The following is a 22,939-nucleotide window of genomic DNA, read 5'->3' on the forward strand; positions in this document are numbered from 1 at the left end:
AAACACCCAGAGGGCCCAAGTTTGCCCAGGCCTGTCTTAAAGGCACAACAGAACACCTGACAACCAAAGGCATCTACGTTGGGGAGAATGTAAACAGACACATGATAAATGGGTTGTTGTAGTTTTTTTCGGGCTATATGGCCATGGTCTAGAGGCATTCTCTCCTGACGTTTCGCTTGCATCTATGGCAAGCATCCTCAGAGGTAGTGAGGTCTGTTGGAACTGGGCAAAAGGGTTTATATATCTGTGGAATGACCAGGGTGGGACAAAGGACTCTTGTCTGCTGAGATCTAGGTGTGACTGTTTCAACTGACCACCTTGATTAGCATACAATGGCCTGACTGTGCCTGGGGCAAACTTTTGTTGAGAGGTGATTAGATGTCCCTGCCTGCTTCCTCTCTGTTGTTCTGCTGTTGCAATTTTAGAGTTTTTTTTAATACTGGTAGCCAGATTTTGTTCATTTTTATGGTTTCCTCCTTTCTGTTGAAATTGTCCACATGCTTGTGTATTTTTTGTGTATTTTTTGTGTATTTTTTAAAAAAAATTGCAACAGCACAACAACAGAGAGGAAGCAGGCGGGGACATCTAATCACCTCTCAACAAAAGTTTGCCCCAGGCACAGTTAGGCCATTGTATGCTAATCAAGGTGGTCAGTTGAAACATTCACACCTAGCTCCAGCAGACAAGAGTCCTTTGTCCCACCCTGGTCATTCCACAGATATATAAACCCTTTTTTCTAGTTCCAACAGACCTCACTACCTCTGAGGATGCTTGCCATAGATGCAGGTGAAACGTCAGGAGAGAATGCCTCTAGACCATGGCCATATAGCCCGAAAAAACCTACAACCACCCAATGATTCCAGCCATGAAAGCCTTCGACAATACACATGATAAATGTTTGCAAGCAGAACATGTGAAGGTAGAACTTGTGAAGGTATCTTTTGTGGATGACCATTCCTTAAATGTCTGTGGATCCAAGGACAGGGCATCCACAAAAGCAACTTCCCCCAGTTCTGCAGAGTCATATAATGCCTCCGCAGGAAGGAAGGCTTCTCCTCAATCCCATCCTCTTTCAGGGGGATTTCAAGAGAACCATTCATCAATGGACTACAAAGCCCGTCTCCAATTTTGCCCTAAATAAATGCTGCCTTTGGGTGAAATTGCAAAAAATCATCACACCCGAGGTCAAGTTGTGGTTTGCTTTTTTATTGTCATTTTGTCTTAGCACAAACTTTTCAAGGCAGGAAGTGGAGGGCCCCCCAATGTGGGGGAAAGACCCCATTGGCAAGTATTAAAGTCCTTTCTTCCCCTTCGTCTTGAGGGAGCCCCTTCTTGCCCGTCTTGGGCAACGCAAGAGAAGCCAAAAAAGGGTTCTGCCTATGAAGAATGCAAAGAAGGGCAAGGAGGCAATCCAGCCACAAGCAAAAACAGCAAGGCAGTAATAAGCCGTGGCATGGGGGGAAAAACAGACTGCCAAAGACCTGCGTCCTTTGCCCTCGGAGACAAAAGACGCCAGGGTTCAAACGCGTATCTTAGGATGTCAGTTGTTTAACGAAGATGGAAGAAGCAGAGATGGAAGATGCAGAACTGGTTAGAGACTGGCTAAAGGATTAAAAAAAGTACAGCAGAGTTTAGGGGCATTTAGGAATGGACCCGAAGAGGAGGAAGCATTTCTGACTGTGGAGCTTAAGGCAAGGAAGGGGACGTGGCAGGAAACAAAAACCCTTTCTTGCAATGGGGAAGTATTTATGTCCCTCAGCACTATCAGCTGCAACAAGTGTCCTCAATGTCTCTGATTGGCGAACCAGTCCTTGCTTTCCACACTGAGCACCATTGGAATAGGACCTTCATTTTCCTTTCTACCATTAAAATAGGCCTGGGCAAACTTCAGCCCTCCAGGGGTTTTGGATTTCGACTCCCACAATTCTTAACAGCCCACCAACTGTTTGCCCATGCCTGCATTAAAGGGTGTAAACAGAGATAGGGAAGGAGCTTGGGGTCCACAGAGTGCTGTCTTGCAAAAGCAAAGCCCCTTCCTCTTTCCTAGATAGCACCAGTAACTGGGAAACCAAGGAAGCAAAAGAACAAGGAGCGAGTGGCCCGAGAAGAGCCTCATACGATCTGAATGCCCAGCTCCTCTGCTGTCTTCTGGAGTCTGTCCATCACGTTCTCTTCTGGCTCAGGGGCTGATTCCGGGGTTGGCCCTTCTGTTCGGCTCTCAGAGGAAGCGTTGGCTAAGACGTAGTAGACAGTCTCGCTCTCCCCGCGTTCGTTGGTACGGCTCACCACACGGATGATGGGACTCGGTGGCGCTTTGTGCTCACGATCTGGGGAGGAGGCATTGCCGCCACCATCTTGTTGGGGGGGCATGGCTATGCACAAGTCCTCTGCCTCGGCTTCCTCTTCTGCCAATGACGGTTCGAGGATGATGCCCTGCAGGCTGCCCTCGGCCCCCGCCAGGACCATGCATTGAGTGGCCTCCTCCTCCAGCATCTCTCCTTGCTTCTCCCGGTCCTTCAGCAGCTGCTCCGTCAGCTCCACGCTTTCGTAGCGCACCAGCTGAAGCCGCATGTAGCCATCGTCATGCTCCTTGTACCTGGATGCAATCGGGAAGGGAGCAATTATTGTACTATGAAGAGTGCCTTCAGCGTGATAAACAACTTTAGGGCCATGGTAGAAATGACAACCCGGGATGAAACATCTGGCGGCTAAATGAGCTGTCAGAATTTAAAACACATCTGAAGACCTTTCTCTTCCTGCAGGCCAACTATGAATTTTAAACTCAATGAATTAAAACACGTACATTAAAATATTCGGGACAAAGATTAAACTACAGTAAACCCAAGACTGTATGTTTAATTGTATTTTAACATAGTTAAAATACATAGCTAAAATACTCTAGATAAAATGAGTTAAAACACAAGCATGGGTATTTATTGTATTTTAACATAATCAAAATACAGTAAATAATAATAATAATAATAATAATATATATTATTATTATTATTATTATTATTTATTTATTTATTTGCTTTATTTCTATACTGCATTTTTCAGCCTAAATCGGCGACTCAATGCGGTTTACACAGTACAAATTATCACAACAATAACAATCACATCATATACAACAGACAACAACAATCAATTATCCTATCAACGCCTCAATAAAATCAGAATCCGTTCTCAAAATCCTTATATCATTCCTATGTTTGATTATACCGTCTTCCTGAGTTTAGTTGCACTGTTTAGCCAAACGCTTGTTCATAGAGCCACGTCTTGACCTTCTTCCTGAACGCCAGCAACGAAGGGGCCTGTCTGATGTCTACGGGTAGGGAATTGCATAGCCGAGGGGTCACCACCGAGAAGGCCCTGTCCCTCGTCCCCGCCAGACGTGTTTGTGATAATAATAATAATCTATATTTATTTATACCCAGCCACCATCTCCTCAAAGGGAACTCAGGGTGACTAACATGAGGCCAAGCCCAGAATTACAGCACAACAAAATAAAATAAAATACAAACAGCAAAAATAACATCTGGCTCAGAAAATGAAATAAACAGATGCAAAATTATGTGATGAAGAGATAAAATAAAATAAATAATGTAAATACACAGTCTTGTGTTTACTGTATTTTAATCTTTTTCCTGTGCATTTTAATATATGCAGTTCACAGTAATACATTTTAAGATGTGTATTGGATATAATGTTTTGAATTAATTTTATTGTTACAGGCACAGACCAGGAGTGTAAAACTGCAAAACATTAAAAATAGAGGGAATTTTTTTTGTAAAAAAAACCCCAACATTAACATTAATATCAAAGATTCAAAACAGTAAAAGCAATAAGTCCATGATCTGGAGTTGACCTACATGGTTTCATGTTTGATTTTAATGGTTAATTTATAGTTATATGTTATCATTTTAGTTATTATGCTTGGTTTTGTATATATGTTGGCATTGAATCTTGCAATTAGATGAGTGCCCCCGCCCCCCCAGGGCTGAGAAAAGCGGAATATAAATGCAGTAAATAATAATAATAACAATAATAAATAAATAAATCAAAATCTGTGGGCATGGATAATAAAATGCGTAAGTTAAAACATCCACAAACTGCCTCTTTATTGTTACAGCTGCTGCACAAAACATAATCACTCTGTAAGTGATCGATGGTTCCCTATCCTCTATTTAGAAAATATATTATGTGTTTTTAGCCATTTTTTACATTGTCTCATGCCAGGCAACAAATAAAGCAACAACAACAACAAAGTGGATTCAAGAGGACTAAATTGTCAACACTGGTCAAAGGGGAAAGGAAGGTCCTTTGGACAATTCCACCTATTCTTGAAGTAGAAATGTCATAGATGCTCTACAGTCCCATACAGCAGTAGTCAAATCCATTCCCTGCCTCATTGAAAGAGGTGACACTTCTGCCAAAAGATTTACTGAAAATACTCAATTGCTCCATCTAGTGCTTCTGCTGAGAACACAGAACAAGTGGTGATTTCATGGAAACTTCCCGATTCCTTTAAAACCACTTTGGGAAAAACAAGGCCCCGCAGACATTGAGAAGCTGCAACTCTCGCCATATCGCACTGCTGGCTACACTGATAAAAGGACACAGGAAATGCAACCAAATGATATGTACAAATTCCAACCCCTGCTTTATAGAAATATGCTTTCAAGGAGTTCATTTTGAAATGATTTTACATAATTAATGCTTTTAGTATCTTTGCACCATGTGATTTAGTATATGTATTTTGTTGTATGTATTTTTATGTTTTGTTCCTTCCCTTGAGCTTTCAGGAGAGGCAGAAAACCAATGAAATGTATTATTTGATACACAACAAGATTAGTACACAGCAAACAAGATCACTATGCTGACTTTTGTATTTGATCTAGTGTCTAGGTCTGTGTGATGTATCAGCAAATAATGCTTACATATCCAAGTAGGGTGGCCTTTTGCAGCTGACACGTGGTAATTTTGTCAGAATGTATATATGTATGTATGTATCATCATCATCATCATCATCATCATCAAAATACATTTATTTTATAACTCTGACAACCACCATGTCAGACTACACAGAGAAGCCATTGAAATCCACAAGCATGTAAACTATTTCAACAGGAAGGAGGAAATCACAACAACGAACAAAATCTAGCTACCAATATTTAAAAACTCTAAAATTGGGACAGTAAATAAAGAGCAACACTAAAAAAAAACAGAGGAATTCCAGACAAGAATCAATCAAGGCCAGCTAATGCCTCCCAACAAAGGATCCCTCCCCAGACAGCAATCTGACAGGCTTTGAAGCTGCAAAACCATTAAATACTAATCAAGGTGGCCAATTGCAACATTCACACTTGCCTCAAGTAGACAAGAGTTCTTTCTCTCACCCTGGACATCATTCCATGGATATATAAACCTCACTTGCCTAGTTTCCAAGAGACCTCACAACCTCTGAGAATGCCTGCCATAGATGTGGGCAAAATGTCAGGAGAGAATGCTTCTGGAACATGGCCAGACAGCCCAGAAAACTCACAGCAACCCAACTTGTTTAGATGTACCTTGGTTCAATTGATTTTAGAAGCTAACTTGTATGATGATGATAATAATAATAAAAATAAATATATTTCTTACCCGCCTCTCCTTGTATCTCGAGGTGGGTTACAATAAAGTTAAAAACACATAATTATATAAAATACACACATTAAAACATATTACTACAAAATACATAAGTTATGTATAGGAAAAGGTAGCATACAAGCTAAAAAGACTCTTTAAATGTCTATATGTATCCAACATGAAAGAGCTACAGGTGACAGCAATGGGGGAGAGAGGAGACAACACATCCACTTTCCTTCATCCAAAAAACATGACATCAACATCAGGAGGCCCCAAAGTTTAACCTGCTTATCACAACTTCTGTGGTTTTAGTAACGTCAGCCATATATGAGATTTTAGCCATCGCGGGCATTTATATCTGCATCCTCGTCTCCAATTTCACAGCAGGAAGAGTTGCTTTCGTAAATGTGGCAACCAGAAAGGCAATAAAAACCTAGCTTGCCTCTCAAATCTGCTTTCTTGTCTTTGCTGCCTGAAGGAAAGAGGCCTGCAAGACCAAACAGATTGGAATCAAACTGTCAGCGGTTCAGAAGTTCAACACAAACTGGGAGAGCAGTGTTTGGAGCACACAAAAGATGTGAAATCGCCTCCCTGTATTAATTTAGGAAGGGGACATGATTTAAGGCTGGGAAGATCCCTAAAATTCAGTTTGGCTGACAGCTGCCACCTCATCCCACCCGTTTTGAATGCCCTCTGGCACAAAGTGACAGCCGTCAGCTGACAGGAGTTGAAAGGAGTTCCCATTCTTTAAAAATGTGGCTTCCATTCCATAAAAATAAACTACACCGCCTTTCAGTTACACATCTTGCAAAGTAGACCATTCAAAGTAGGGAAATGTACTCCAGCCCAGCCTCCATTCCAGGTACCTGAAGCGAGGGTGTCCCGAAGGCCATTTGAACTGATGCTTTTTCCTCAGATGCACCGTAAGGTTGTTTCCGCGGGTGAAGCATTTGCCGCAGATGTGACATTTGTAGCGGGGCTCAGAGTCACCCTGACATTGGAAAAGAGGAAAACGCAAAGGCAGGAATTAAAAAAAAACACGTTTTTGTGAACCAGGTTCAGCCTTTTGGGTCAACAAACAGATGGATCCCAGCTCTAAGCTGGCAGAACACAGAGGGAAACTGGTCCTGGGTATGAAATTCCACAACTGAGACTTGGAGCATCATGGTTTTGTTTTTAAAACTGACTTTCAGACATTATGGCCCACAAGACAGACTTATATTTGTGAAAGCATAAACATTAAAATCTATCTAGCTATCTATCTATCTATCTATCTATCTGTTGCTATCTCTCTATTTGCAAATTGTACCCTCAATTGGCTACTGAAATCTATATAAATAAAAAAGTAATGTTCGTTTGTGGGATTAACATAACTCAAAAACCACTGAATGAGTTGACACCAAATTTGGACACAATGCACCTATCAGGCCAACAAGTGACTATCATTCATAATAATACTGAAAAACACAGTGGAAGGGACTTAAAAGCCCAAAAATAAAAAATACATTACAACGCATGCGCAAAACCATATATATATATATATATATATATATATATATATATACACACACACACACACACACACACACACACACACACACACACACATATATGCACATATACACAAATATATACACACACAAAACACATATACACAGACTGGGCCACAGCAACGTGTGGCAGGGGACAGCTTTGTTGTTCATTCGTTCAGTCGTCTCCGACTCTTCGTGACCTCATGGACCAGCCTATGCCAGAGCTCCCTGTCGGCCGTTACCACCCCCAGCTCCCTCAAGGTCAGTCCAGTCACTTCAAGGATGCCATCCATCCATCTTGCCCTTGGTCGGCCCCTCTTCCTTTTGCCTTCCACTTTCCCCAGCATAATTGTCTTCTCTAGGCTTTCCTGTCTCCTCATGATGTGGCCAAAGTACTTCAACTTTGTCTCTAGTATCTTTCCCTCCAGTGAGCAGTCGGGCTTTATTTCCTGGAGGATGGACTGGTTGGATCTTCTCGCAGTCCAAGGCACTCTCAGCACTTTCCTCCAACACCACAGCTCAAAAGCATCGATCTTCCTTCGTTCAGCCTTCCCTAAGGTCCAGCTCTCACATCCGTAGGTGGCTACAGGGAATACCATGGCTTTGACTAGGCGGATCTTTGTTGTCAGTCTGATGTCTCTATTCTTCACTATTTTATCGAGACTGGACATTGCTCTCCTCCCAAGAAGTAAGCGTCTTCTGATTTCCTGGCTGCAGTCTGCATCTGCAGTAATCTTTGCACCTAGAAATACAAAGTCTGTCACGGCCTCCACGGTTTCTCCCTCTATTTTCCAGTTGTCAATCATTCTTGTTGCCATAATCTTGGTTTTTTTTACGTTTAGCTGCAACCCGGCTTTTGCGCTTTCTTCTTTCACCTTGATTAGAAGGCTCCTCAGCTCCTCCTCGCTTTCGGCCATCAGAGTGGTGTCATCTGCATATCTGAGGTTGTTGATGTTTCTTCCAGCAATTTTCACCCCAGCTTTGCATTCATCAAGCCCCGCACATCGCATGATGTGTTCTGCATACAAGTTGAAAAGGTTGGGTGAGAGTATGCAGCCTTGCCGTACGCCTTTCCCAATCTGGAACCAGTCTGTTGTTCCGTGGTCAGTTCTGACTGTTGCTACTTGGTCCTTGTACAGATTCCTCAGGAGAGAGACAAGGTGGCTTGGTATGCCCATCCCACCAAGAACTTGCCACAATTTATTATGATCCACACAGTCAAAGGCTTTAGAATAGTCAATGAAGCAGAAGTAGATGTTTTTCTGAAACTCCCTGCCTTTCTCCATTATCCAGCGGATATTGGCAATCTGGTCTCTCGTTCCTCTGCCTTTTCTAAACCCAGCTTGAACATCTGGCAACTCTCGCTCCATGTATTGCTGGAGTCTTCCTTGCAGGATCTTGAGCATTACCTTACTGGCATGAGAAATAAGGGCCACTGTACGGAAGTTTGAGCAGTCTTTCGCATTTCCCTTTTTTGGTATGGGGATATAAGTTGATTTTTTCCAGTCTGATGGCCATTCTTGTGTTTTCCATATTTGCTGGCATATGGCATGCATCACCTTGACAGCATCATCTTTTAAGACTTTAAACAGTTCAGCTGGGATCCCGTCATCTCCTGCTGCCTTGTTGTTAGCAATGCTTCTTAAGGCCCATTCAACCTCACTCCTCAGGATGTCTGGTTCTAATTCATTCACCACACCGTCAAAGCTATCCTCGATATTGTTATCCTTCCTATACAGATCTTCTGTATAGTCTCGCCACCTTCTCTTGATCTCTTCAGCTTCTGTTAGGTCCCTGCCATCTTTGTTTCTTATCATACCAATTTTTGCCTGAAATTTACCTCCAATGTTTCTAATTTTCTGGAAGAGGTCTCTTGTCCTTCCTATTCTGTTGTCTTCTTCCACTTCCATGCATTGCTTATTTAAAAATAGTTCCTTATCTCTTCTGGCTAACCTCTGGAATTGCGCATTTAACTGGGCATATCTCCCCTTTTCACTGTTTCCTTTTGCTTTCCTCCTTTCTTGGGCTACTTCCAGTGTCTCAGCAGACAACCATTTTGCCTTCTTGGTTTTCTTTTTCTTTGGAACGTACTTTGTTGCCGCCTCCTGAACAATGTCGCGGACTTCTGTCCATAGTTCTTCTGGGACTCTGTTTACTAAATCTAGTCCTTCAAATCTGTTCTTCACTTCCACTGTATATTCGCTAGGAATGTTAGTGAGATCATATCTAACTGGTCTGTGTATTTTCCCTGATCTCTTTAGTTTTATTCTAAATTGGGCAATAAGAAGTTCGTGATCTGAGCTACAGTCAGCCCCAGGTCTTGTTTTCACCGACTGGATGGATGTCCGCCACCTTTGGCTGCAAAGGACGTAGTCAATCTGATTTCGGTGTTGACCATCTGGTGAGGTCCATGTATAAAGCCGTCTTTTAGGTTGTTGGAAGAGAGTATTCGTTATACACAGCGAGTTTTCCTGGCAAAATTCTATCAGCCTGCGTCCCGCTTCATTTTGTTCTCCCAGACCATGCTTGCCTGTGATCCCTGTTGTCATTTGACTTCCCACCTTGGCATTCCAGTCTCCTGTAATGAAAATAATGTCTCTTTTTGGTGTATTATCCAGTAGGTCCTGCAGATCCTCATAGAACTGATCTACTTCTGCTTCTTCAGCACCTGTGGTTGGGGCGTATATTTGGATCACTGTGATGTTGAAAGGCTTTCCTTGCACTCGAATTGAGATCATTCTGTCATTTTTTGGGTTGTATCCAAGCACCGCTTTAACGAATTTCTTATTAATTATGAAGGCTACTCCATTTCTTCGATGTTCCTCTTGTCCGCAGTAGTAGATCTGGTGGTCATCTGATGTGAAGTGGCCCATTCCAGTCCATTTCAGTTCGCTGACCCCCAGAATGTCTATCTTTAGTCTTGACATCTCACCAATAACAACATCCAATTTGCCCTGGCTCATAGATCTTACATTCCAGGTTCCTATGGTGTGTTGATCTTTAGAGCATCGGATTCGTCGTTCACCTCCAGTACCGTCGGCCGCTAGCCTTCCTTTCGGCTTTGAGCTAGCTGCGTCATCACATCTGGGGCTAGTTGAACTTATCCTCTGCTCCTCCCCAGTAGCATTTTGGCCATCTTCCGACCTGGGAGTCCCATCTTCCAATGGCATACCGACATATCTCTGGTTGTACTGGTCCATTTAGTTTTCTTGGCAAGGATACTGGGGTGGTTTGCCATTGCCTTCCCCAGGGATCACTCTTGGTCTGACCTCTCTGCCACAACCGTCCCGTCTTGGGTGGCCCTTCACGGTTTCGCTCATGACATCATTGAGGTGCTCAAGCTCCAGCGCCCCGACAAGGCGTGATCCTTTGCTGGAGAGGGGACAGCTAGTGATAAATAAATATAGGGGATAAACTCAAGTGACGCCTAAACTTCCCGAATGACTAGGATATTTTCCAGAACATGATACAAAATATTAATCAGACATGATACAGCTAAATTTAAATGCAGGCTGTGTTTTTGTTATCCTGAACTTGATACTACTACTACTACTACTACTACTACTAATAATAATAATAAATTTACATTTCATTCTATCTCCCCAAAGGGACTCAGGGCAGATTCCAAACATAAAAGGCAAACATTCAATGCTCAAATACAACAATACATCCATGTTAACAAAATTTATACAATCCAACATATAAAAACAAATTATAACTTAACAAACTAAAATTAAATAAAAAGCACAGCCTGTTATAACAGACATATGGCAAAACATCAAACATCAAATGGAAACAATAGTTTCCCATTATTATTACTAACTAAATTTGGATACTAGGGTTCTCTGTTGCAAGATATGCAAGATCCTGGCCGTCCCTCATTCTTTTGTGCTCTTTTGGGGATCAACCCTTGGATTCCATGACTCTTTTCTTACCTCGTGGACCTTCTTGTAGTGCAGCTTGATGGAGCAGAGGGACCGGGCGCTGAAGCTGCAGGACTCAAACTCACAGCGGTAAGTGGGGTCTTTGTTGTGCGTATCCAAGTGTTTCCGTAAATCAATGAGATTCTTACAGCTGGAAAGAGCATACAACAAAGGAAAAAGAGTCCTAACATTCCTGCATATGAATACTAGAACAGTTGTGTTGATGCACAGTGCCCCAATATCTCTAGCCTTTTATTTCCAAATTCAAAGACTAGAAACGAGGAGATAAAAATTCAATAGTTTGATTCTGAAATAACTAAGGGGTGGTCTGCAATCGAGTCAAGTAAGTGCCACGTTTGACAGTCTCTGAATCATGGGTTTTAGTCTCAAACTGATACAACACACATGTGTATACACATGAAATCAACCATTCCTTTCCCCTTCTTTCTGTCTGTCTGTAATATTTCTTCTCACATCCTTCTCACCTCTTTTCTGTTTCGTAAACACTTCATGTGTTCCCAAACAATCCTTTCATTTTCTTTTTTATTCTGTAAACAATTCCTGCTCATTCTTCTTCCCTCTCCCATCGTCTCTTGAGTCAGTCCGATCTCTTCTGGACTCGCACCCAAATCTACACTCTCCATCTTAGCAATGCTTTAGCAACACCTTATCTATCCACACTGACTTCTTCTTGCTCCTTTTCACCCCCTCCTTCTTTCTCTTAACACATACTAATTTTGTGAAGTTCAACAGCAGCTTAGGATGGTCTGCAGCAGTTAGAAGCAGGAAGAAGGATGTCTCACCTTTCAACTGCTAATTTCAGAATTACAGACCAGTTAGATTTTTTTTTCACCCTAAAAACATGCAAGGAGTTTGGCTGCTTTGGCTCTCCACCTGAGACAGGAAGTTTGTCCCGCCAAAAAGACCTCCTAATTTCTACCAACTGGGCATCCCAATATGCCAGTCTAGCCAAAGGGATTCCGTGCCACTGGCCGAGAAGTCACTTCCTTTGTGTTATAACCCAGAGCAGGAAACTGGACCCTAAGACAACAATCCACCACACTTGACTTCAGGAAAAAACAATCCTTTTTATTGATGAAAGATGAGTACAAAAATAGAGGAAAATATGCAAGGTAAAAAGCCACAGTAAAAATCAGCAACAAGAAATGTCCATGAACAAGATCAAAAACCCACAGTAACATTGCTAAATCCTGGAACCTGTTAGCAATCCACTAACCGTACTTGAAGTATTAGAAAAACTCCTTGGAACAAAGCCACTGGAAGCAGGAGAACTGCAAGAGTCTGCATATGAATCTGAAACGATGCCTGGACTGAATGGGCATCCAGGCCAAGCGTTTTTAAAGCATAGAAATCTATTTCGTGACGTGCCTGAAGGCGTGTTTGCATTTCTCTTAATCTAGCTGACCTCCGTAAACTCTGCGCTTCGCCTCTGCTTTGCCAAATCTGCCCCCATCTATCCTTGTTAGAGGGACCAGGTGTCAGATTATCTGAAGAGCTAAAAGGGAGTGAAAGTTCAAGGCTCTGAATCATTCTCATGGGAATTTGGACTTTCGCTTTCCAAAGCAGCAGGATTTTCACTACACAAACCGTCATCTTCTACATTGACCTCAGAATCATTGACATCTTCATTGACATCAGGGAATACAATCAGAGAGTCAGGTACAGGTTCACACACAGGCTGAATCCCAACACTTTGGCCCAGTTTCAATTTACCTGTGGTCGCAGTAACTGCACTTGAAGGGCCGCTCCTCGCTGTGCCGGAAGCGGATGTGGTTGCGCAAGGAGGAGGGCAGAGGGCAGGTCATGTCACACAATGGACACTTGTAGTGGTTGACTACGCAAAAGGAAGGAGAGGAGAGGTCATGGCTAGGAACTGTTGGCAGCAAGGGTCGGAGCTACGGAAAGGGGCCTTTCTTATCCATCACTTACCATGGTTCCTCATGTGATCCCGCAACAACCTCTCTGTGGCGAACCTCTTGGAACAGTGGGAACACTGGAAACGCTGTTCTGTGGGCAACAGGGGAAGGTGAAGCGGGTACAGCACAAAGGCTGGGCACAAAAAGATATAGCAGCTTTGAGCAACATCCCTCATCCTTTTGGAAATCTTAGTTCTTTTGATACCTGTTATGCCACTATTGGGTTTTTTTGGTCATGTATGAACTCTATGTCATGTATGAACTCTATGTTAACATACCTAATATCAAAAAACAACGGACCCCAATAAAAGAAACTGACTGGACAAAAGTGACAAATTATTTGAAACAGAAAAATGGAAATATAATAATATAAAAGAAAGAGAAAACAAGAGGGAAGAAAAGCCAAGAAAAGAAAGAAAGGAAAGACTACTGGTAAGATACTCAGGAAGTCAACTAAGTCAACTGGTAAGATACTCAGGAAGTCAACTAAGGAGATACATACCACCTTACTCCAGATTTTATTTATTTATTTATTTTAAACACTATCTGCTATGCTGTGTTTTCATTTTTATTTTTTTCATTTTTTAAAAAATTTCTTCCTTCTTTCCTTTTTCTTCCTTTTCTCTTTCTTCCTTTATGACTATTTTTTTGTTCGTTTTGTTTGAATTTTCTATATATTTTTGTTTGTTTGTTTGTTTTTTAAAAAACCTTCAATTTCTATGTTAGGGGAAAATATCCTAAAATATAGCAGAGCATCCAAAAACATGAACAGAATACAAAAAATTGAGCACCAGCTCATTAGCGAGCAAAGCATGAAGTGCCGTGTGATGTGGCTGTAAAGAATCCAGAGCTTAGGAGGCAAAGATGCAGAGTCCAATCTTAAAAATCACCAAAGTGTTATTTACAATAATAAGAAATAACTGCATTTCTTCATGGTAAAGGACTGGGTCTAAGCTACTCTGACACCCATCTCTTGTAAGGTTTCAAGAGAGGGAAAAACTCAAATCACTACATCTCTTCTGACACACAAGCAGAGAGAGATCTCAAAGCACACAGCACATACTCTCCAGACTAAAGTGTAAGAAAGCAGAAGTCAGATTCTAAAAGCTTGAAGTAGAAACATATCAAACAGAGTCTTCAAAGTGCTTTTCCAAAGATCAGGAGAGGAACTTTCTGTATTCACTATTGCTCTTTGTTCTGCTCCTATTCAAAGATCCAGGCTGCTGCTTCCGTAACACTTAGGGGTGGTTAGGGCCTCCTCCCATTACTCACGTTCCAAAGCTGTCTGTCGGCGGAGGTGGTCAAAGAACTTGGTGTTGTTGGAGAACATCCCACCGCAGGTGGGACAGGCCACCACCTTCTCCTGTGTGTGGCTGCGCAGATGCTCACGCAGCTTGCACCGGCCCTTGAAAGTGCAGTCGCAGTCTAGAACCAAGCAGGAACCAAGCAGGGAAGAGTCAGCATGGGTGTCAGCATTCCCTAAAAGTTTCTCAAAGTCTTCTTCACAAACACATGGGATTTCTTTTTTTTAGAACTATTTATTTATTTACTGTATTTATATACCACCTTTCTCATCCCTGGGGGGACTCAAGGCGGTTTACAATATGCTAATGGCAAAAATTCAATGCCAACATAGAGTGCACAAAGAAATCATAACAGTTAATTAGTACATATAACTATGAACTTAAACATTAAGGTGGTTGTTCTGTGTACTGCGCACAAGACAAAAGCTAAAGCCAGGTTTCCTCAACAGCACGAAGTCACTCATGAACAATAATTCAATTTCAGCCCTTCCACCAAATTTATTTTATTTGTACAGAGCAGCTCTTCAACTTTGCAAATTCTGAGTAAAGTGATATTAGCTGCAGTATGGCAATCATGCATAATATTCAATAGGATTTAATATTTAAACTCCATTTTTTTCACATATTTTGTTTCAAGAAAATTTCAAGCTTCTGAAGAGTGAGGTTGAGGGTCTGCATATAGCTTTCAGGGCACACTTTCAACACACACACACATACCGGATTTAGAATGACGCTTTCCATAACGTCCTTATTTCAAAACCCCAGAGGTTTTCCATACTAGTTTTAATCCTTACCTTTCCAGCCACAGAAGACCATGTGATTTTCTTTTCCGATGGCCTTGTACTCTGTGCAGAAACTGTGGTCCTCTACATGCCGGTAGAACCACTCAGGGTTATCGAATGCTCGCTTGATGGGAAAACAAAGAAATTGGGATGTTCTCTTGGTGCACCATGACAACAAACAAATAGATCCATGTCGGATGTGCACCAGGGAACTTATATTTGTCCTGTGACCTACAAATAAAACGGTTCTTCAAAAGGAATTAGATTCCTGTGAATCTCTGTGTCACTCCAAAAAGCATCTACTGTAAATAACTGTACATTTCAATCTACTACTGATGTAGAAAGGGAGCAATACTGGAACAGTGCTGAGCCCTTCTGTGTCTGTCAAAGTTGGATAGATGTGTTCAGAAAAAATATTTAATGTTTTTTTCCCCTGTGCTTGGCAAAAATCAGTCCCCAAGGGTCTCTGAATTATGGTACAAATTGTACAGACTGAAGCTGTTTCTACAGGTAAAGAAAATATGTACAGATTTTTACTGGCCTGAAAAAAGGTGTTTGGTATGTTTGTAAAATCCACTGCATTGTCCATAGAAGCTGTCTATAACCTCTCCCAACCAATGCAAATGGATATTATTATTATTATTATTATTATTAAATGACCACAGCAGACCAAATGATTACCTCACAATACTCCCAGAGGCAGAGGAAGTTCTCCTGAATTTCAGGGATGATGTTCCGGCTCTGGAAGTCCAGCTGGCAGGGGGTCAGGTCTGACTGGCTCTGCAAGGCTTGCAGGCCCCACTGCTTCAATTTAGTGTGGTAACAGTGGAAGTAAACATGGCGGACCAGCTCCGCAGGATTTTCTGGAGAACAGAACCCACATTCCTGCCAAAGGCAAGAGTATTCTTCTGAAATGGGAGGGGAAAAAGAAGAAAAGAGTAGAGGAAATTACATTTGGGTGAGAAACTGGGGTTTATGAGGGTCAAATGATGATGATGATGATGACGATTATTATTATTATTGATTTTAGTTGTTATCCACCTCTCCCAACTGCTCAAGGTAGAGTACAACAAAGTCAAAACATATCAGAATAAAATACACCCAATAAAATACATATATCAAAACTCAAACTTATTACACAATGTTTCTATAATTTGACAACTATTGTGAGGTGTTGTTAAAACAGGAGTATCTGGATCTTCTCTCACTGCTTCCAGGCCTGGAATTTTGAATACTTTTTGGGGGGAAAATATATTATGAGAGGGATCTCAGCTTCCAAAAACTATACGCAAGCCTGTATTTCCTTAAACTTATCACTTATTGAAACATCACTATTTTCTAAGCTGCTCAGAGCTTCCTTGTATTCACTGCCCACATAAAATCATTACCAGGCCTTTCTGCCTTGTTCTACTAACTATTTAGTTATAACCATAAGTCTGTTTGGATACAACAAGCCAGAATTCAACCATATGCGACTGGTGCTGGTCATCGACCATAATAAATAAATAAACAAACAAACGCATTATCCATATTTTGTTTATCAGCCCCAAACCACAAACTATGCTTATTGTTGGCTTATACATTCTGTCCTTATGTCTGAACTTGGCATCATGGTTTGCACCTGGCTTGTTTGTCTGAAGAGGAACTGAAGAAAGAGCAAAAGAGGACTAGACCCACAATGAGGAACGCAGATTGTAGTTTGTTTAGTCTATGGAGCAATGGATGCTAAAGAGAAACAAATCATGACTCAGAAAAATATAGCTTAGTTTGATGTGTGAATGTGGCCCATATGTACTTGCATCAGTATCTTGCATTACCCTCACCCTACAAAAATTCCAACATGGAAGAATCTGCAACTTGGCATTAGACATTCACAATCACAGTGCAGCTAATCTAAGTACTGACTACTTATATAGGAATGCCTTTAATGACATGTTAAGTATCCCAAGACCAAGACCACCATAATAAGGCCATGGCCATATAATCCAGATTACCAAAGCAGATAATCCACATTATCTTCTTTGAACTGGATTATATGAGTCTACATTGCCATATAAGCCCATTCAAATCAGATAATCTGGATTTTATATGGCAATGTAGAAGGAGTCCTACTTTCCAGTTCCTGAAGCATTCATGTATCTTAATTTCTAAAGAATTGTATTCTCATTAATACAACCAAGCGAGTCATCACCAATGTTTAGCCAACAGGCACAATGATATTTTGGGAGGTATGTCAAAACGTTTTAGTAACACCACAACTTAGATTAAAAAGCTTTAGGGTCAGTTGCATTTGTATTCGGTGCTCCTTACCAAGTGAATCCATGTCATCTTCCTCGTCTTCACCATGAAGGTGCTGCTTCAAGTGCTTGGACACATGTTCACAGAACTCTTCCATCTGTGAGGCCACAAAGCTGCACATCGCCCATTCGCACTGCAGAACCAAGGAGTCTCTATTCCCTGGCTTCCCAGGAGGCATGATAAGAGAACTGCTGGTAAACAAAAATAATATTTCCTCCTGAGAAATAGAGTCACTTATATTCTGAGTCACAAAATGTAAAGGGGACCAGGCTTTGTTTGTTCTGTCCTCACAAAAGGAAGAGCCCGAAAAATGGCTGAAAGAAAAGTCTTATCTGCAGATCATCGCAAGAATGCTTTGAATCCCCGATCGAACTTGGGGGGCTAAAAAAGCCACATTTTCAAAGCTCAAGGAGATTGTACATCCTCCTAAAGAGGAACTGAAAAGAGAGCAAACAAGAACTAGATCCATAAAGAGGAAAGCAAATTGTAGTTTGCTTGGACGGCCATCTGTCAGGGGTACTTTGTGCTTTTCCTGCATGGCAGAGGGTTGGACTAGATGGGCCATGTAGTCATCATCCAACTCTATTAGTCTATGATTCTATGATCGCTCTCCTGTACAATTCCTCTGACTCATCTCTTGGGATTTTTCCATGCAACCTTTTTGGTTATTTCTTGTTAGCAGCCTTGATCCCTATATATATCTTGCGAGAAGTGGGATAAAAATTAAGTAAAGATAAGAAATAATTCAATTTTTTAAAAGTGCAGTATCCCAAAAGATGGAATCCATTGGGTTTTTTAAAAAACCATATATATATTCCCTTACTCTAGGATAAACACCAATATATCCTCCTCCTCCTCATATATTTCATGCTCATTTTCAATTTGCATTTGCTTCACAGTTTATTTGAATTCATCTTCTTGGCAGAAGGTTGGACTGGATGGCCTACGAGGTCTCTTCCAACTCTATGATTCTATCTTTCTATTTTTTTTACAAATGCATGGTCACAATACAACACAGCAAAGAAAGTGCAATCTTTTAAATTCCCATCCAGTCTATTTTAGCTTATGCCAACCAAACACTCCAAAAAGCAAACTTTGTTGTTGTTATTATTATTATTATTATTATTAGTATCCTGATGTTATCTCTGGGGGCCCTTCTACATTGACATATGAAATCCAGATTCTGCTTTGAACTGGATTATATGGCAGCAGTAAAGGTGAAGGTTTCCCCTTGACATTAAGTCTAGTTGTGTCCAACTCTGGAAGTTAGTGCTCATCTCCATTTCTAAGCCGAAGAGCTGGCGTTGTCCGCAGACACTTCCAAAGTCATGTGCCCGGCATGACTGCATTTCTAAGCCGAAGAGCTGGCGTTGTCCGCAGACACTTCCAAAGTCATGTGCCCGGCATGACTGCATGGCGCACTGTTACCTTCCCGCCGGAGCAGTACCTATTGATCTACTCACATTTGCATGTTTTTAAACTGCTAAGTTGGCAGAAGCTTGGGCTAACAGAGGGAGCTCACCCTGCTTCCCAGATTCCAACTACCGATCTTTTGGTCAGCAAGTTCAGCAGCTCAATGCTGTAACCCACTGTGCCATTGGGGGGGGGGGTCCATATGACAGTATAATAATAATAATAATAATCTTTATTTATACCCCGCCACCATCTCTCCAATGGGAACTCGGAGCGGCTTACATGAGGCCAAGCCCAAACAGCAAATTACAATAAAATAAAACCGAAAACGCAAACAATAAACAACAAACACCATAATTATATAAAGCATATGAAAACATAGCAATATAAAATTACAATAGGCACAATCACAATGACAATGGGCGGGCTACATGTAATGATTAAAAGAGAGACTGGTTAAAACTCATTAAAACTTAGGCGAGATAAGATAGAGACAGATTATTAGCGGAGGAGGACTCATTATAGTGGGGGTTGTGGAATCAGGCTTTCCCACAAAGAGGGGGTGGGGACATATACTCCAATGACAAAACATTGTGGCTAGCAATAGTATGAGAGTGTAAACCAATTCATCAAAAGCGCAGCAGAAGAGCCAGGTTTTAAGGTCCTTTTTAAAGGTTTCTAGAGTAGGGGCTTTCCTAATTTCTCCAGGTAGTGACTTCCAGAGTCGAGGGGGCCACAGAGGAAAAAGCTCTCTCAACTGTACTTACTAGGCGAGCTTGTGAAATTGGCAGGGGTGAAAGAAGGGCCTCCCCAGAAGAACGGAGGGTTATAAGTATAGACTTATATAATCCATCGGGGGGGGGGGGGGTCCATATGGCAGTAAAGACTTATGTAATCCAGTTAGTGTGGATTATCTGTTTTGATAATATGGATTATATGGCCCTGTGATTATGACACTATTATTATTATTATTATTAGATACACAACAAGATGGTGATGATGATGATGATGATGATTATTATTAGATACACAACACAGCAAACAAGAATACTATGTTGGCTTCTATTGTAGGCCGCCTTGAGTCCCCTCCAAGGTGAGAAAAGCAGGAAATAAATATGGTAAATAAAATAATAAATATTTTGTATTCAATCACACAAGTTCCAATGAATCATCTGAGCAACGGTGTTGTGCCTCTGCTTGTAGTCTGTTTGCGTGATCTTCTTGCGTAGACGCCTCCAAGGTCATGTAGCTGGCATGATTGCATGGAGTGCTGTTACCTTCCTGCAGAAGCAGTACCTATCAATCTACTCACATTTGCATGTTTTCAAACTGCTAGGTTGGCAGAAGCTGGGGTTAACAGTTGGAGCTCACTCTACAACAAAGATTTGAACTTCCAGCCTTTTGGCAAGCAAGTTTAGCAGCTCAGTGGTTTAACCACCGAGGGCTCAAGGGCCTAGATATTCCAAAATATATTATTATTATTATTATTATTATTATTATTATTATTATTTGAAACACAACAAGATGAGTCCACAGCAGACACTCTGCTGGCAGTTGTATTGGATCACACGTCGGACAATTCCCAGGTGTCTAGGACTGTGTGATGTATCGGCAAATAATGTGTGCAGATCCCAGTAAGGTGGCAGATGGCAGATGGTAATTTCGTCAGTGCCGATTGTGTTTAAGTGCAGGCCAAGGTCTTTAGGCAATGCACCCAGTGTGCTGATCACCACTGGGACCACCTTGACTGGCTTGTGCCAGGGTCTTTGCAGTTCGATCTTTAAATCCTCATATCGTGTCAGTTTTTCCAGTTGTTTCTCTTCTTTTTTAAAATATTTTTTATTATTTTATCATGGTTTAATACATCTGTTATACATTGCTTTACAGCAGATACATATTATTCAATGCAACCTAACATCCTTTTGGCATCTAGTGTTATTATTCTACTTATACATATTTTCTATCCCTCACCATTGTGCTCCCCTCCCCCCTCCCAAGCCACAGCTTTTACATGTCATCTGTCCAAAATTTCAATTCTTCTTGTGGAGGTAACTTTCCTTCTTTATTTTTTTATCCTTTTTCAATAAATTTTCTCCATACATCATCAAAATCACTTTGTTTCCATATACCTCTTTTAACTTTTAATATACACATCAGCTTATCATCTATTGCCAATTTCCATCCTTCCTTGTACCACTCCTCTATTTGTATATTTATTTCTCTTTTCCAATTCCTTGCTATAAGCAGTAATGCTATTGTTAATAAGTTTGTTATTGCATCTTTATCCTCTTTTTTCAATTGTTTATTATTATATCATGATAATAAAGCTATACTGGGACTTCTTTCTATTTTAATATTCATTATATCTTCAATTTCTCTAAACACTTTCCCCCAATAATTAATTACATATTTACATTGCCACCACATATGTATATATGTTCCTGGTTCTTGACATCCTCTCCAACAATTTTTTGAATAGTTTTTATTTATATGTGCTATTTTTACTGGTGTTAGGTACCATTTCCATATTAACTTATCATAATTCCCAAGTGTCTAGGACTATGTGATGTATTGGTGAATAATACGTGCAGATCCCAGTAAGGTGGCCTTTTGTAGCTGGCAGATGGTATTTTTGGCAGCACCGATTGTGTTTAAGTGCAGGCCAAGGTCTTTAGGCACTGCACCCAGTGTGCCGATCACCACTGGGACCACTTTGACTGGCTTGTGCCAGAGTCTTTGCAGTTTGATCTTTAAATCCTCATATCGTGTCATCTTTTCCAGTTGTTTCTCTTCAATCCTGCCTTCACCTGGGATTGCAACATCGACAATCCATACTTTGTTTTTTTAACACGATTGTGAGGTCAGGAGTATTATGCTCCAAAACTCTGTCTGAATTATTATTATTATTATTCTAACTTCTCCTAATAGACCAGCTACTTGCTACGGTTTATTTAATGAGAGGGCCTTCTCGGTGGAGGCTCCCCGGCTGTGGAACGCCCTTCCCACAGACATTAGATTAGCACCATCTCTAATGGTATTCCGCAAAAAAGTAAAGACCTGGTTATTTGTGCAGGCGTTCGAATAATTAGTGCAATGATTGGTAATGACATAGGAATGGAACAATGGATGACGAATCTGGATTGTGTTTTTTAATGATGAGACGCTAGTGAATGGTTATTATAGTAATTGTGTACTAACTGTGTATTAGATTAGGTTGTTAACTGTTTTTTAAATTGGTGCATTGAATTTTGCTGCTTCCTGTGTGTTGTGAACCGCTGAGAACAGCGGTATAGAAGTAAAGTAAATTAAATAAATAAATAAATAAATAATGTATTTGTTTCTGTGACAAGTTAGATAAACTGTGTTAGATGAACTAAGCCCCTTAATTTGGAGAAAGGTGGGTTATAGATGAACAATAACAACAATGACAACAGCAATCATAATAACAAAAATCATAATAAAATAATAACAATAATAAGAGCCACAATAACAATAAACAATTACAACAATAAGTAATAACAACAATAACAATAAATAATAACAATAACAACAATAAATAGTAACAACAGTAACAACAACAATAACAGGACTCAAGGAGAAAGGCCCCTCCAGGACATTTCCTGGGCGAACAGGCCTCTCCCAAACCCCAACTTCACACCCAAGCCATTACGCGACATTATCTGGCTTTCAATGCCGCTCGTCAAGCTTGTCTGGCCCACCCCCCGAAGCAACCCGGCTCCTACCCAATTCCTTAGGGCTCCGAGCGCGGCAAAGGCGGCGGAAATATCTCGCATTCGGCCCACGAACGGGTGAGGCCTACAGGCCCGGGATCCAGGCTGCAGAGGGAGGCACTAGGCCCCGTTTCCATAGTGACCGTCCTTCCCTTCAACTCCGAGCGCGGCAGCTTCCGCTCCCTCCGCCCTACACCTGAGCCAGTCTTAGCCAATGGGAGTGCTCGATGCCGACCGAGCAGCCAATGGCGTGACGCGAAGGGCGGTCTCCAGCCGAGCTGTCAAACTATAAAGAGAGAGTCCGTGTTACAAGGGCCGGTTGGAAACACAGACTGAAAGGTTAGAGTTCCGGGCTGCAGTTCAAGTCTAATAAGGGAAGTGAGAAGATTTTGAA

General features: G+C 41.2%; 1 protein-coding gene across 2 annotated transcripts; it reads right to left on the minus strand.

Moving 5' to 3' along the window:
• Nucleotides 1-1,185: 1,185 nt before the first annotated feature.
• On the minus strand, nucleotides 1,186-22,725 carry HINFP (histone H4 transcription factor). 2 transcript variants are annotated; one of them, XM_067470789.1, is made up of 10 exons: nucleotides 22,558-22,725; nucleotides 17,414-17,589; nucleotides 15,785-16,011; nucleotides 15,116-15,227; nucleotides 14,290-14,442; nucleotides 13,031-13,108; nucleotides 12,815-12,935; nucleotides 11,093-11,231; nucleotides 6,488-6,616; nucleotides 1,186-2,592 (listed from the first exon to the last, which is right to left on the minus strand). In XM_067470789.1, the coding sequence occupies exons 2-10, from the start codon at nucleotides 17,577-17,579 to the stop codon at nucleotides 2,113-2,115; spliced, it is 1,605 nt and encodes a 534-aa protein (XP_067326890.1). In that variant the 5' UTR covers nucleotides 17,580-17,589; nucleotides 22,558-22,725; the 3' UTR covers nucleotides 1,186-2,112. The 2 variants fall into 2 exon arrangements, with proteins under 2 accessions (XP_067326890.1, XP_067326891.1); XM_067470790.1 differs by having other exon boundaries at nucleotides 17,414-17,592.
• Nucleotides 22,726-22,939: the final 214 nt, after the last annotated feature.

This window comes from Anolis sagrei, chromosome 7 (genome assembly GCF_037176765.1).
Source record: "Anolis sagrei isolate rAnoSag1 chromosome 7, rAnoSag1.mat, whole genome shotgun sequence".
NCBI classification, from domain to species: Eukaryota; Metazoa; Chordata; class Lepidosauria; order Squamata; family Dactyloidae; genus Anolis; species Anolis sagrei.